At 38.2% G+C, this 16,020-nt stretch overlaps 2 protein-coding genes and 1 pseudogene across 2 annotated transcripts; 1 reads left to right on the plus strand and 2 right to left on the minus strand.

The window, feature by feature from the left end:
* Positions 1-1,174: 1,174 nt before the first annotated feature.
* On the minus strand, positions 1,175-1,765 carry LOC119056303 (interferon alpha-10-like). Its single transcript, XM_037154691.2, has one exon. The coding sequence runs from the start codon at positions 1,763-1,765 to the stop codon at positions 1,175-1,177; it is 591 nt and encodes a 196-aa protein (XP_037010586.2).
* Positions 1,766-8,596: 6,831 nt separating this feature from the next.
* On the plus strand, positions 8,597-9,531 carry LOC119056302 (protein SET-like; annotated as a pseudogene).
* Positions 9,532-11,093: 1,562 nt separating this feature from the next.
* KLHL9 (kelch like family member 9) lies at positions 11,094-15,422 on the minus strand. The gene has a single exon (XM_037154692.2). The coding sequence runs from the start codon at positions 14,870-14,872 to the stop codon at positions 13,019-13,021; it is 1,854 nt and encodes a 617-aa protein (XP_037010587.1). The 5' UTR covers positions 14,873-15,422; the 3' UTR covers positions 11,094-13,018.
* Between the last annotated feature and the right edge of the window lie 598 nt (positions 15,423-16,020).

Raw genomic sequence — 16,020 nt, forward strand, 5'->3', positions numbered from 1 at the left:
AACAAAAACATTTTAACAACAATTTTGAACAATCTAACTCAATGCCTTATATGACTAAGGCAGAAATAACAATCCTTTAAAAGACTAAACACATGGGCAATGTGACTTATTAAGTAGAGAGAGTCATTTCAATAATTGTATTAGTTGAAGAGAATCATTTCCAGGCTGCTTTCTCACTTCTGCATCTTTCAACTCTGGAAATGAGGAGCATGATCAGATGATTTCCATTCTGACAACTTCTTAAGAGCTACAGTCACTCTGCTTCTTCCCTTTCGGGGAAGGCACCTCTTTATTGCTACCGTAGGGCCCTTCACTCCCTTCTTCTCATTATAGCCTTAAATCTAACTAGTACTGATTTTAATATTAATGGGCGTTAATTTAATATTTAAATGCTAATTAACTGATTATTGTTTCTAGATTACTTACCCTAAAAAAAAATCAAAGACACAAGAAAACAGGAACTACATTTATGTTCACCTCCAAATTGGAACATCACTTAAACCTTGGCTTAGAGGATGTCTATTTTTGCTTAAATATAATAGGAATGGGTAAATGAATTATACCATCCATCCTTTTTTATTAATTGATTTTTTATTTTTAGAGAGAGGAAGGGAGGGAAGGTGAGAGAGAGAAGTATATATTGATTTGTTGTTGCCCTTATTTATGCATTTATTGGCTGATTCTTATATATACCCTGACCAGGATCAAACCTGCAACCTTGGCATATGGACATGATGCTCTAACCAACTGATTTACCGGCCCAGGGACCATCTATTCTTAAATTGAGTTGCACATTTAGGCTTGGAATTTCTTTTTTTAAAATAATAAACAAATACAATAAAGTTTCTAAAGTAAAAATTTAATGAACAAAACAAAATAATTTGACAAAATAAAAAATATAAAGAACATATTTTGTTCTATTAACAGTGTAAAGGTGCACATAATATTTATATAAACAAAAATAATTTAAATCTTATAGTTTAATAAATAAATAAATAGATCCATCAGCATGGTCACCTGTATGAGGCTGGTGTCCACAGGGTTAAACACAATATCAATTGATACTCTTGAAAACATTTGACAAGTCTGACTGAAATCAAGTCATAATTATAGCAGAAATGACTCTTTGACATGAGAGAACACGCAGAATTGTGTTATCATTAGCCAGTGAGAATCATTTCCATGTTGACCCAGCTGTCATTTCATCCTTCAATCTTTCCTCCAAGATGGCAGATAAAGACAAAGATCTGCTGATTTCTGCTCTGACAATCTCCCAGGCACAAGGGCTGTGCTGCTTCTCCTGCAGGTAGAGAGTGATTCTCTGGAAGTATTTCCTCACAGCCAGGATGGAGTCCTCACTCATCAGGGGAGCCTCTTCTATCCCCACCTCCTGCATCAGACAGGCTTCCAGGTCACTCAGCTGCTGATAAAGTTCATTGCAGAGTTGGTCTAGGAGGTTTTTGTCCCAAGCAGCCAACGCGCTCTCTGTGGTGAAGAGGTGGAAGGTCTGTGTGAATACCTCATTGATGACAGAAGTGGCTTGAGCCTTCTGGAACTGGTTGCCACTGAACGCCTCCAGGGGGAACCCAAAGTTGTTTCTGTCCCACAGGCAGAAGAAAGGGGCGGTCCTTCTCATTTGCCCCAGGAGCACCAAGCTCCTCCTGTTAACCAGGCTGTGGGTCTGAGGCAGGTCACAACCCAGAGAGCAGATGGAGTTGCAGCTGAGCACCGCCAGGGCCACCAGGGAGGAAAAGGTCAGGGCCATTGGGAACCTTGCAGATGCTGCTGGCCTGGCTGAGCTGGGTGACTCTCTGAACCTTGGTCTCCAGGCTCTGTGAGGTCTAACTTTGTGCATGTGTCTTATATGGGGAATGTACGGGTTTTCTGAATGTTTACTTTCTATTTCTGCTGTTGCTTTCCTTGTGCACTTTCTACATACATTTGGAGTGGTGTTTCCAGAGCACTTTTTAAAAAAAAATTATTAGTCCCCTGTCCACAGAGTCTTTCAGATATTTTTCTAATTGAACCCCCCCCAAAAAAACTAACAATACATAGGCAGTATATATATATCTATGTACTCTATATTTATATCTGTGCTTTATACATTAAAAAATGAAAGTGTAAACTGTACTCATTTTATTCAGTGAAGAATTAAGAATGAATAAATAAAAATTTCAAGCTACAAGTTAAATTTATAAGCTATTGACACAATTTAATATAAGATGTCAATTTGACATCTGATTTAATTTTAGTTAGTTGAATTTTACTTTATAATTGTTTGCAGAGCTTTTAATGTAATATATTTACTTAAACAGTAATATATATAATTACATATTTAAATAAAAATGTACAAATAATACTTCTAAATACTACCAATGTATAGATATAATTTAAAATCATTCAAAATGGCTAAACACTATTGAAATATTATTTTCTTAACATTGATTTTTACACGCTTAACTTTTAATTTGGCTTCGTATCAAAAAATACTTTTTAATTTTCGTAGCTGCTGTATTTCTCTAGAGATAATCAACATTCTGTCTGTTTAGCATTTGACAATGAGAACAATTTAAACAAAATCATCAATTTGAATCTTTTGTATTTTGCATTAAATCCAATTTCCAAAAAGACTTTTAGAGGTTTCAATCCAAGTCTAGTCTTTTCAAACAAAAGGAAATAGCTTTTTTCTAAATTCATAACTGTATAAATATTATCACATGAATGATTTTCAGCTCTAATTCTGAACACTTCTTTACACTGTTAATTTTCATAGAAAGTCAGGTTGCCTCAGACTTCTGGATTTTCTATTCTTTTTTTCTAATCCTTACCCGAGACATCATTTGTTTGTTTTTTAAAGTTTTTATTTACTTATCTTTAGAGAGAGGGTAAAGGAGGGAGAAAGAGAGGGAGAGAAGCATCAGTGTAAAAGATGCATTAGAAACAGTGATCAGTTGCCTCACATGCCTCCAGCCGGGGACCTGGCCTGCAACCCCAGCCTGTGCCCTGACCAGACATTGATCCGGCAACTTTTCTGTTTGTGGAAGATGCCCAACCCACTTAGCCACATCAGTCAGGATTCTTTGTTTGTTTGTTTAATTGATTTTAGAGAGAGGGAAAGTGGGAGAAAGAGAGAGAAATATCAATGTGAGAAACACCAATCGGTTGCCTGCCATATGTGCTCTGACTGGGGATGGAAGCTTCAACTGAGGTATGTGCCTTGACCAGGAAAGGAACCCCCAATGTTTGGTGTATGGGACAATGCTTCAACAAACTAAGCCACCTGGCCAGGGCTAGATTTCTACTCTTTAAATGGTAGGTACTATGGTCTGAATGTTTGTGTCCCCCCCCCCAAATTCATATTTTAAAATTCTATGCCTGATGTAATGGTATTAGCAGGAAGGGCCTTTGGTAGGTGCTTGTTATGAGGGCCCAGACCTCATAAATGGGATTACTGCCCTTATAAAAAAGTCTCCAGAGAGATCCCTATTCCCTTCCAGCTTGTGAGAATATAAGAAGTCTACACTCAGAAGGTGCTTTACTGCCCAGGCTGAGGCCATGATCAGCCTCCAAAACTGTGAGCAATAAATTTCTGTTATTTATAAACAACCCACTCCTGTATTTTGTCATCACATCCCGAACTAAACTAAGGCAGTAGGAATGATGCCATCTTCACCCAATCAGCTCATTAGTAACTGGGCTCTGTCTTATTTGCTTTGTTATTTGCTTATTTGAGGAGTCAAGGATGATGTCCATGTCTCTATTTTGAACAGGAGAATGATGGGAGTCCTTTTACATAGAGAAAACAGGAAGAAGATGAGGGCCTAAGGGCCAAAAGGCTGAAAGTATATATTCAATTTTAGACATGTTCAGTGGAGATATTCTAGGGTAGCAGGTAGAAATGCGGGTCTAATGTTTGGAGACATGATTATGAATAAAGACATACATATGGAAGTCATAATCATAGAGATGACATTTGGAACTATTTGGGAGGTTGAGACTGTATGAGCAGAGAGGATGAAGTGCAGCATCCAGCTTAGACTATAGAGGAACACCAACATTCCCTAAAGTGACAGGGTATGGTCAACTAAGAAAAGAGAGGAGGGGCAGAAAAGCAGGAAATGGTGGCATAGAAACCAGATAGATAAAGGTCAGATTTAAACAGAGAATGTGGTCAATGTCAGATGCTTCTGAGATGTCAGTCATGGCTAACTGACAGTGATCTCTGACCTCAGTAAGATTTAGCTCATAGTAAACCTTGGCTGAGCAGTTTCAGCAGAAGAGAGAGGCCGCAGGCACATTGCTGTGAGTAGAGGAATGAGCTGCATGTGAAGAAGTAGGGACAGATCTTGCAGAAAACATTTGAGAAGCCTGGGTATGAACAGAATGACAAGAGCAAGATAATACATGTGGTTGCAGGACTGGATAATGGTCATATTTAGGATGAAGATGAAAATAAAGTACATTTAAAGTTGATCAAAAGCAGCTAGTAAAGAGGAAGATGTTATACGGGAGAGAGAGGAGGTAGCTGGTAAAGCATCGGCACCTTACTTAAGCCCCCTCTGCTTCCCCACCAAGGGAGTGAGACGAGTGGGACTGGAGAGAGGCTACAGGTGCTCTTCTCAGCAGATCACTTTTATCTTGAATGTTTATCAGTCTTCAGGATGTAAAAATGTGTTCTTCAAATTCATGTGCTAACATATCCCTGGATATTAATCATGTATCCTCAGGGCTACCAGTGTCTAGGTTTGAATATTGTATAATGAAAGCCAATGTTCTGTGGTTTCAGTTGCTGTTACTTACCTAGAATCTCTTTCCTTTGGAGCACAGGTAAGAAAATCAAATATTTCACTTCGAAGGAAATTAAGACCTTGTTTCCCTCTACAGGACAATCCAAAAGTTTTTTTTTTAACATTATTTTTTTTCACATTATTTTTTGCAGTGAAAAGACTTTGATCCTTTAAATTAGTTGACATTCAATGGTGTATTAGTTTCAGGTGCAGAGCATAGTGGTTAGACAGTTATGGCTTAAGCAGTGATCCCCTGATAAGTCCAGCAGCCACCTAGCGCTGCATGGTTACTACAACATTATTGACTGTATTCCCTATGCTGAACTTGATGTCCCGATGACTATTTTGTAACTACCAATCTGTACTTAATTTCTTCCCCTTTTTTACTCAGTCCTCCAACACCCTCCCATCTGGCAACCATCAGTATCTCTGAGCTTGTTTCTGTTTTGTTTGTTCATTTATTTTGTAAAACAATTTTTATTCCTTATTTTTTGGAAAAAAATGAAAGCCATTTAATCAATTGTTCCCTAATCATGGCCTGGTCTAAATATTTATATCATCCGTTCCTTTCATCAATAACCAGTTACAAAGAGGCAGTGAAAATAGTCACTTGCTGGACTTCATGTGAGAAGTTGTTTCTCCAGTGAGAAACAATAAAATTCAGTATCTCAAGATTCAAACTATTTTTTCTTTAGTTCCTGACCTTTCCTCTTACAGAAAACTGGAGAGCTAGCCTGGAAAGTTACAAAATACCCTTTCCCCTATTTTCTAGCTTAATTCATTGACATCCACAGTGTATCTGTATACATGTGATATATGGAAGGTTTCGTGAAAACTGTTTGTGACTTTCTCATCTGGAAAAGGATCGAGAGATCAAACAAACACACAAACAAACCAACCACACCCTGTCTGGTGTGTTCAGCGAAATGAGCGCTGGTTGATTCCCTTCCCGTCAGGGCACACGCCTGGGTTGTGGACCAGGTCCCCAGTGAGGGTCCTGGGAGAGGCAACAGATAGATGTTTCTCTCCTTTCCTTCCCCTCCCTCTAAAAAATAAATAAAATTTTAGAAAATACATAATTTAAAATACTGAAGTAAACATTTTGCCTAGCATTAAGAAATAAATGTTATTACTGACTTTAAATTAGGATTTTATATTGAGTATGTGTTGATTCATGACTTACTATGAATTAGAAAGTTTTTATGGATTGCTAATGTTTTGACTTCTAAGTGATATACTTCCCAAATAGGATAAAGTTGAGTCTGGAGAAATTAGGCCTGCTGCCTACCCACACATACACAGATTCTGCTGACTGGCTCTTGGGTGAAATGAGGCAAAGAATGATAAACCTCTGTCTCTATAGTAACAGTTTTCTGAAAGCTAGAACAGGAAAAAGCCGGAAAAAGCCAGAATACTCAATGGACTTACAATTGAAGTGGGGGGGGGGGCGGTACACGATGAAACATCCGAGATCAGGTCACAGATCTTGGCTGCTGCCATGGGCTTTATACTCATTCTAAGATTACATGAAATATAACCTTGTTCCTTCAGTTCTATCTAGAAAAGAAATACGGGGGTATGTGCACTCTAGATATCCCTCAGCAGGCATTATTCAGAGATGACCTGTTTTCAGTTATATTCCATTCTGAGGGAAAGAATGTTTAATGTACAAGGATATTTTTCTCTCAGTGTTTTGGAGAATGAGGAAATGGGTAGTTATGTCACTCTTAAAGTTCTCATAGCCAAGAAATAGGCTTTCTTGGAGCCCATAGATGGTACAAAAAGGAATTTGGATCAGCTAGTCCAGAAGTCATTGTGTACCACGTGTGTGTGTGCTCATGTGCATTGCTGTCTGGGCTAGAAGCGAGCTATGTGGACTAGACGAGACCTATGCAATCAGAATTAGTACTCTAATCCTAACATCTGCATGGGAAAACCAATATAAAAAGCTCTTAGAATATCACATTTGTCAGATTTACTTATACCTAGACATATTGCATAATATAGTCTTTCTACCATGGAAAAGATTTACTGTGTATATTCATGAGGCTCTGTGCTAAAAAAAAATAAAAAAGGTAATGAGGAATCCACAAAAAAAGGAAAAATGTAATAGTAGATATAAATGCTTAGAGTCCTAATGAAATATTGCACATTTTCAGTATTCAAATTATATTATCAATAAAATCGAAGCAATTTAGACCCGTACTTTTGTGACAGCAAAAAAACAATTACTCTCTTTGATGGTCTGACCCAGGATATACACCGAGTTACCATAGGGTTTTTTATATTTATGTAATTGAGTATGATCTGAAGTCTTTGAACTTTCACATATGATATAAACATTACCACTGGTTTTCATCATTACGATTTTGTTTTAAAAAGTTGCATTTTCTGTAATCTATCTAAACAAGGATTTTTAATTTCAACCAGTAGATGACAGAATAACATCAGCTCCTAGAAAGTGGTTGCTCAGAGACTGTTACCAAGAAAATAATTATCTGTTATTAGTGCAGTTGGTCAAGAAACTCACCTTCAACACTTCTGCAGTGTATGCAGTCACCTTTAATGAATATCTAAGTTTTTTTTGTTTTAACCATCACTCAGTCATTAAAATATACACTTAACAATATGTAAGAAAAATAAGGAATCAAAATCAGGGTAGGAAGAACAAAAGAAAATTCATTTTAAAAGTAAAGTTATGGAATGTCCAATGAAGTCCTATTGGGAAGAAAATAATAACAGCGTCATGCTGAGATGACCATTTTGGAGGCTTCCTTTTTTTTCATTATTAATTCCAGAAATATGCTTAATGTCCAAAATGTGTATTTGGAAAATAATCTTGTACTACTCTTGCCAAATTGCTTTGTAAACTATGCTAACTGATAATGCACTTAGCAATATGAGAATGCTTTCTAATCCAACAGTTGGCAAAAACCAAGAAACAAACTCTTCAATATCTGAAGTGAGAAAAATTGCCACCTTGATAAATTTTGATAAGTATTTGTAATAAAAATATGAACCTCTCACTTCAAGACTCTCAATTAATGAGAAACAAGGAGATATTTCATGAACAAGATCAAGAACATCTCTCTTTAACAAAGGAATTCTAAAACTGGAATTATCCTTATTAAAGTACTTACAAGATGCAGTGTCTCGTGTAACTACTATGATTTTGCTGTATTAACCAATGCTTCAAGTTATGAAAAAAATAATATGAAATATAGTTTTATACTATGTAGGTAATATGATTTTTTTAAGGTAAAAACACAAGAGAATCCACGCCAAAAAACTGTTAAGAATCACTGAGAGTAATGTTGCACTCAAAAACCTGTAAGAATCAAGGGAAGTACCGATGACAGAAAACATGGAAGACCATATATTTTCTTACTATTGCAGTCAGGTTTGGAATATAATGTGAAAACAAAATCCCAGTTGAAACAGCAATCTATATAACCAAGACAACCTCAATAAAAAATCATTGGAACTGAAGGAATAATACCTACCCTAAATTTCCCATATAATAAATTTTATTATGATTTTAAAAAACTTTAAAATTCAGTGAGAAAGTGAAGATTATTCAGGAAGTGGTGATGAAATAATTGAGTGATAACTTGGAAACATCCATTAAATTTTATACTGGAAGTTTAGAAAAAAAGTCATATCCATAATAACAAAATACTAGGATAATTATACCATCTCATAATAAAAAAAATTAAGAAAGCATTTTAAAAATGACAAAAGATATTTCTCAGAGCTTCTTCCAGCCATGCAACTTCCCTTTAGTCCGATTCTGCAACTTACCTCACAGCATGGCCCCCAAACGCCAGTCCCACTTTCACCCCAAAGACACCGAAGCTTCTTCCTGCCCTCAAGCCACAGAAGTCAACCTCTCAGACTTGCCAAAGGAAGGAAAAAAAAAGAAAAAAACAGCAAGAAGCAAATGAACATAGTAAAGAAGTACAAAATAGACTTAATGAAAATGCCAGTGGGGAGATTCTGAAAGTGGAAGAGAAATATAACAAACTCCATTAACCATTTTTTTTCAGAAGAGATGGATTGACCACCAAAATCCTAACTTTTGGGGTAACATTTGTCAACCATCATAAGTGTCTGCACTGCTTGGAGAAGAGAATGAAGAGACACTGACAGGAATCGAAGTGACAGAATTTGAAGACATTAAATCAGGTTATTACAGAATAGATTTTTATTTTGATGAAAATCCTTACTTCGAAAATCAAGTTCTCTCAAAAGAATTTCATCTGAATGAGAGCGGAGATCCTTCTTCAAAGTCCACTGAAATCAGATGGAAATCCGGAAAGGATTTGATGAAATGTTCAAGTCGAACACAGAATAAAGCCTGAGGCAAAGGCAGTAGGAAGAACCAGAAAGCTTTTTTACCTGGCTTACTGACTCTTCAGATGCAGGTACAGATGAATTAGGAGAAGTCATCAAAGATTTTTGGCCAAATCCATTACAGTACTACCTGGTCACTGATGTGGATGAAGGGGAAGATGATGAAGATGAAGGGTTGAAAGATGTTGATGAAGGCAGTGAGGATGAAGGTGAGGATGATGATGAGGGGGAGGAAGAGGAAGACGAAGGAGATAATAATGGAACACTGATGGCTTCCAACCTTCTTTTTTAATTTTCTGCAGTCCCTGGGATTGAGTTGGACTTTTTTTCCCCTCTTGTGCTCAGTCTGCCTATTTTTGAGATCTCTTTTGTCTCCTTTACACAAGGGTTCTCACCTTATTTGGGAGGAAATGTACCTTGAGCAGAATATACTGGGAAAAGAACCTCTGCCCCTTTCTGTTCCAAGTTTATTTTTATCCTTTCCCACCTTGACAAAAACTTTATGGAATCAACACCACCATGCTCTGTGGGAAAAACCCAAAAACTTTCTGCTTCTTTAGCTCTGCTGGAAGCTGGAGGGGGCCAGGCCCCTATGTAGTAGTGCACAGAATTCTAGTTTCTTCTTCCTTTCTCTGTAGATTGGGCTGAGATTACACTGTTTGTATGTGAACATGGACAGTTAGCATTTACCAACATGTATCTACTTGTTTAAAAAAAGGAAAAAAGACTTTAAAAAGGGGGGGTTTTATAGAAGGTCAGCAAAGATTGAGTTTGAGATGTTTGGGTGGGTTAAGTGGGCATTTTGACATGGTTTCTCCCTTGACATGTTTAATTGTGATGTTTAATGGACAACCTTTCAATTTAAGATGACACTTCAAAGTCAAATTCTCTCCTAACGATGATGTGAGCCCTGCCACTCAACAGGAAAATCAGCAGATCCTATAGGATTTTATTCAGAATTGACATTTCTCTATTGTAATTTCGTCCTGTTTATTTTTAAATTTTCTTTTTGTCTCACTGGAAAGATGATGCTCAGTTTTAAATATTAAAAGTGTACAAGTTGCTTTGTTGCAATAAAACTATATGCATATACACATACACCAAATAAATAAATTTTTAAAAATGGCAAAAGATAGCCATGGATGGCGTAGCTCAGTGGATTGAGTGTGGGCTGCAAACCAGTGTCACAGGTTCGATTCCCAGTCAGGGTACATGCCTGGGTTGTGGGCCAATGGGGGGCTATGTGAGAGGCAACCACACACTGATGTTTCTCCCTCCCTTCCCCTTTCTCTAAAAATAAGTAAATAAATAAAAATTTAAAAAAAAAGGAATGGCAAAAGAGAAACTAATTACATTACCAAAAAGTTTTATGTTAAGACATATACTGAAAGAGAAATGATGGAAAAATATGTGCTGTAAATAAAGATTAATATTCTTCCTAAAATTAAGATTTTTATAAAAATCCCTCTTCATGTCAACCAGAAAGAAAAGCTACTTAACAGGAGACGAAGAGTTAATGCCACCTTTGCATACTAAGCATCAGCACTGAGGCCCTGGCTGGTGTAGCTCAGTGGATTGAGCCCGAACCTGTGAACCAAAGGGTCCTTGGTTTGACTCCCAGTCAGGGCACATGCCTGGGTTGCAGGCCAGGTCCCTGGTGGGGGGCGCACAAGAGGCAACCACACCCTGATGTTTCTCTCCCTCTACTTCTCCCTTTCCTTCTCTCTAAAAGTAAATAAATAAAATCTTTTAAAAAAACATTAGCGCTGACAAAGCAATAGGATAAAGGGCAAGGAATGTGACATCAGTAACATGCTAAAAGACAGCAAAATTATCTCTAAAGGTCAAAATGCAAAAAAGGTGGACAAATTTGATCTTGAAATTTAACTGAATGACCACGCCTTTGGAAAACTGTAATACTGAGGGAAAAAAATCAATGCAAGAAAATGCCAGTTAAATTGTATTTATTATATAAAGAGATCATGTAACTTGGTATGAAAAACAAAGCAACTCCAATAGTTACTACAAAGGCAAAGGACATGAACATCTGATCAAAGGAAACACATTTAACTTCATTAATAATCAGTGAAATGATTGAGATGCCATTTCTTGCTTATTCAATACACAAGGTTAACAGCAATTTCTACATTTTCTATTTACTAAATGTACCCAAATATGTTATTTTTAGTAATAAAAAATTAAATCATTAAAAATACATAAAAGTATGAAAATTTCTGCCAATGCAGAAATCATAAAAAGCATTGAAATGAATCAACACTTGTACGGGCAGTAAAGTTCAGATCCCAGGGAGCCAATTCCTTTTGTCTTGGTTCCTGAGTTTTATTATGGGATTGTCAATAACCATAAGGCTGTTCCTGATTTACACTATGACAATCTCCCAAGTATAGGGATATATACATACATATACATGTAACTGTATGTATGTAAATTTTTTCTTCAGGTAGATATTCCAGGAAAGTACTTCAGAATTACTCACTACAGAGGACTCCTATAATTCCATTTGCTGATAAGGTCCCATTAAGATCTCCCCCTGTGGTTCTCGACCAGTAGGGATAGCCTTGATATTCAAGATGTACTTTAGTACTGCCTGCATGATAGCAGTACCTGAGGCTTTCTGTAACTGGCTCCGTAGGGAGTCTGAAATTGGTCCAGTCCTTTAGACTTAGCCAAAAGGATATTGTTCTGATTTGATGCAGATCAGAGTGTAGCTACTGCTTGCTCAGATGATAACCTAGATGACAGCCTTGAGGAAGATCACAGGAAGCTCAGGATGCACTTGGGCTGGAGCAGCTCCAGGGCAACCAGCCCAAATCTAATAATCTTACTAGAATGACTAAATTGGGAGACTGAATTTAAAATCCCATACCTTTGTTCAGCATACTTCTTTCTTTGCTTTTTAAGTTTTACTGAACAAAACTGTAGAAAAAACAAAGCTTACATTTACTAAGCAAAAGCAATTCTCTGAAACCTTAACTTAGCTAAATAATCTGTATAAAAGCAACTCTACAGAAAACAATATACAAGAAGAAAAAGTAACAAGTTTTATCTGAAGTAACAACTCAGTCAAATGCTAAACTTGGTTATCAATTTAACATAGTACTTATCTATTTCAATTCGGCATATCTATATAGACATTTACTCTCTGGTACTGAATTCCCATTTGAATAGAAATAGCTACTAGATAGAAAAACTTAAATTTAAAAACAATTTCGCTCTACCTGAAATGCCAATCAATTTTAAAACTACATGTGTACATATGTATATGTATGTATGTATGTATACATATGTATGTATGTACATGTGTATTTTCTCTCTCCAGAGATACAAACTCTGCCTTAGAGCTATACTGATTTTTCGACTTAATACATTTGAACTTATTATTTCTCCTGTCTACCTACAAAATTTCACATAATTCTGAATGCACTCACACAATCTGGTGAGTTGGCAGCCACGTCAAAAATTCTACGAAAAAAGGAAGTAGCTAACTATCTGTGGTGACCTTTTGTTATTTTAGGTTAGAGCTGGCACCCTCCCTTTGATGTTTTGCAGTTAGATGAAAACTTTCAACTTTGAAGCATGATGAACATAACTACACATTTACTACAACCACCTACAATTTCACTTACATAACACCACAAAAAGACATCTAACACTTTTTATGATCTGTTTACATTTGAAACACCTATGTTGAATATTTTCAGAGTCCATTTAAACATCTAATAAACATACTAAGCCAAACAATACAAATAACATCAGTTACCTTTTCATCTAATACCTGGACCAATCATTGGAAGATACAACTAGAGGGGAAATACCAGATCATCCTCTATGCACTGCAAAGATGTATCACCTTAGTCCTAGGAATGATCTGAAGGTGCCGAAAGAGGTGATTCTCTAGAAGGTGATCCAGGGTTTTCTTCAGGTGGAAAGACTGTGAGAGTACAAGCTCGAATGCCACCAAGTGACTCTGGAAGATCAAAAACTTTATGCCACTCATCCTTTTCTGGATCATATTTCTGGACAATTTCTACCATACAACGATTATTCCAAGAATATCCACCTACAACATAGATTTTATTTTCAAAGACAGCAACTCCAACATCACTTTGACCTCTTAACATAGCAGCAATTGGTGTCCACTGGTCAAGGGTTGGTGAATAGTATTCACAGCTTAGAACATCATCATAATCACTTGTTCCTCTGAAGTGATTGCCACCGATGACATAGAGCTTGTCTCCAACTGTACACATGCAATGCAGACCTCTGACTGTAGTCATTGGAGCCTTCTGTGTCCATTTGTCTGTATCTGGGTCAAAACACATAAGCTCGTTTTGGAAAGTGTCATGAGTAATTCCTCCCGAAATATACATTAAGCCTCCGTATACTGTTCCTGCATGGCCATAGTGGGGTTCACTCATTTTTGCAACATAGCTCCACTCATTCATTCTTGGATTGTAACATTCTACTGTGGCCAGTTCACCAGCTGCACTTCGCCCACCAACAGCATACAGATGTCCTTTGAGGGCACTCAGGTGGAAGAACGTGCGCTTTTCATTTAATGATGCAACCTGCATCCATTTATTATACCGAGGATCAAATCTGAACACTGTATCGACGGCAGTTTTTCCTTTTGTATCATAATTACTTTGACCACCAACTACATAAAGAAAGTTTCCAATGACAGCAATGCCATGTTGGTAACGGGGGGCATCCATGGGGGCTAATGATCTCCACTCTTGCGCCCTTTCATCATACATCCGCAATTCCTTACTGACCACCAGCTGCTGCCTCAAAACGCCTCCTAAAGTAACCAGGTGCGTTGAGTCAGAGCGAATGGCCGTTCTATCGGACTGCATCACTGGCTGCATATATGGCATCATTTGGTAATTGCTAGCTTCCAAAAGCAAGTTCACACAGGTATTGTCTGTTCTCATGAAATCTACTGTCTGCACGTAATTGATGAGGTCCTGTGGTGTCATTAATGGAAATCGAATATTCTTCATTAATTTTGCAGCATAATCCATCCGAGGGTCTTCCAACCTGAGCCAGCGACAGGCAGCCTTGAAGAGCTCAAGTTCAGTACAGTGCTTAAGACTGTTACTGGAAAGCACAAAGGCAAGACGTTCGAAAGGGAGTTTTAGGAACTCCCCAGTGCTCAGTAATGCAGGAAAATTCTTCAGGATGAAATTATTGACATATTTATCCACTTCTATAAGATTGTATGTGTTAGCTATTCGCCCAACTTCAACGCAGTTATCTAAAGAAACTCCTGAAATAAGAAACACTTTACAGAAGTCCAAAACGGGTAAAATTTGTAAAAAGCTGGCAGCTTCAAGTGTGTCCTGAAGATTGTCCATATTAAGAGAAAGTTTTGCAGTATAAATAAAATCAATTATTTTCTTCAGACCAACCTTGTTCACCCCATGAAGCTTAATGCACATTAAGTCTTGTTCTTTCATTCCACCTGTGAACATAGCCTTGAAATAATCACTAGCAGATGCCATCATAGCTCTGTGAACGGGAAAGATTTCCTCTCCATCACCTGGCACCAGAGTCACATCACAAAGCAATCCTTCTATTCTAAGCTGATCAAAGCCTTGCAATACCACTGAACTGTGAGTATTGCTAGTAAAAAATCGAGTGGTTCCTGCTTTACAAGGCTGTAAATGGGCAGAGACGCCCATTTCTCCGTTACCAAGAGACACTTTCATCGGAAAGCCTCTTGCACAACGATGTATGAGAGAGTAAGGGGTTAAAACCGGAATGCTTTCAAGGAAACAAGGCCGTCCAAAGAGCAGGAGAGCTCGCTTTCCTTGTCAAGAGCAAAGAGTCACGTGGCACCCCTCAGGCACACCAGTCAGTTATCCACTTAAAATTGTTGTGCAGCAGAAGCACAAAGCGCTATGGACCTCAATTCTGACTGTTATGCAGATGATTCATCATCTGAAGGCAATCAGGTAACCCGGTTCACCTTGTCCGGCGGCTTTTGCTGCTGCTCTCCCAGCGGTTCCGTTCGGGGCAGAGGGGGAGGCGCCGCCACGTACTGCAGCTCTGCAGCTCCTGCAGCTCCGCAGCTGTGCAGCTCCGCAGTTCCCTCGGCGGCCAGGCCGCGCACCCAGCGAACCGCCAGTAGAGTCCTCCGCTGTCACCAAAGCGTTGCCGCGGCTACGGGACTGTCACGGAGCAAGGGCCTGGATCACCGGTCTGGAACAAAGGGCCTAACCCCGAAAGCCAAGCCAGTCCTACCGGAAAGGCCTAGTCCCAAGATCCCTCGGGCTAGGAGCGGCCGCAGCAGCTACTGCGGCTGCGCGGCCGCCTGATTCGTCAGTGGGAGGGCGTGGAAGAGGGGAGGGTGAGAGCGCAGGGGACGCGAAAGGCGGGGATGTGAAGTGTAGCTCGGCTGGGCAGCCCCACTGGGTTCCTGGGGCTATCGTACGTGTGGCTGAAGAATAGCTGCGCGTATTCATGCTGCACGTTTGGTGTAAACTCTTAACAGCGTCTGAGCGCGTCACACCGGATGTATACCTTTTCTTTAAGATGTATACTTCCTGGCTCCTGCCTTTTGAATAATAATGAAATGCAGCTTTTGTGCAAAGGGAAAGGAAATAAGGCAAAAGTGGTCATGGTGTGGGAGATGCTTAACATTTTTCCTCTATAAAAGATTTTATATTACATACCATTTAATGGATACCTTAATTATAACTAGTTAATATTTTCACATTTTTAATCATTTAAAATACATACCATTTGTCTCTTTAAATATTAAACTGAGACCATGCTATGTAAATAATATAGCCTATATTTTTTACCTTGCAGTGGAATTTCGTCATCCGTAATTTTTTTCATGCTTTTGTTTTCT

The sequence above is a fragment of the Artibeus jamaicensis genome, unplaced genomic scaffold, assembly GCF_021234435.1.
Source record: "Artibeus jamaicensis isolate MK-2021 breed Jamaican fruit bat unplaced genomic scaffold, CSHL_Jam_final scaffold_1964, whole genome shotgun sequence".
NCBI lineage: Eukaryota > Metazoa > Chordata > Mammalia > Chiroptera > Phyllostomidae > Artibeus > Artibeus jamaicensis.

What these genes read in the sequence shown, in the direction of transcription:
- LOC119056303 (XM_037154691.2), bottom strand. Translation starts at nt 1,765, where the DNA reads ATGGCCCTGACCTTTTCCTCCCTGGTGGCCCTGGCGGTGCTCAGCTGC.
- KLHL9 (XM_037154692.2), bottom strand. Translation starts at nt 14,872, where the DNA reads ATGAAAGTGTCTCTTGGTAACGGAGAAATGGGCGTCTCTGCCCATTTA.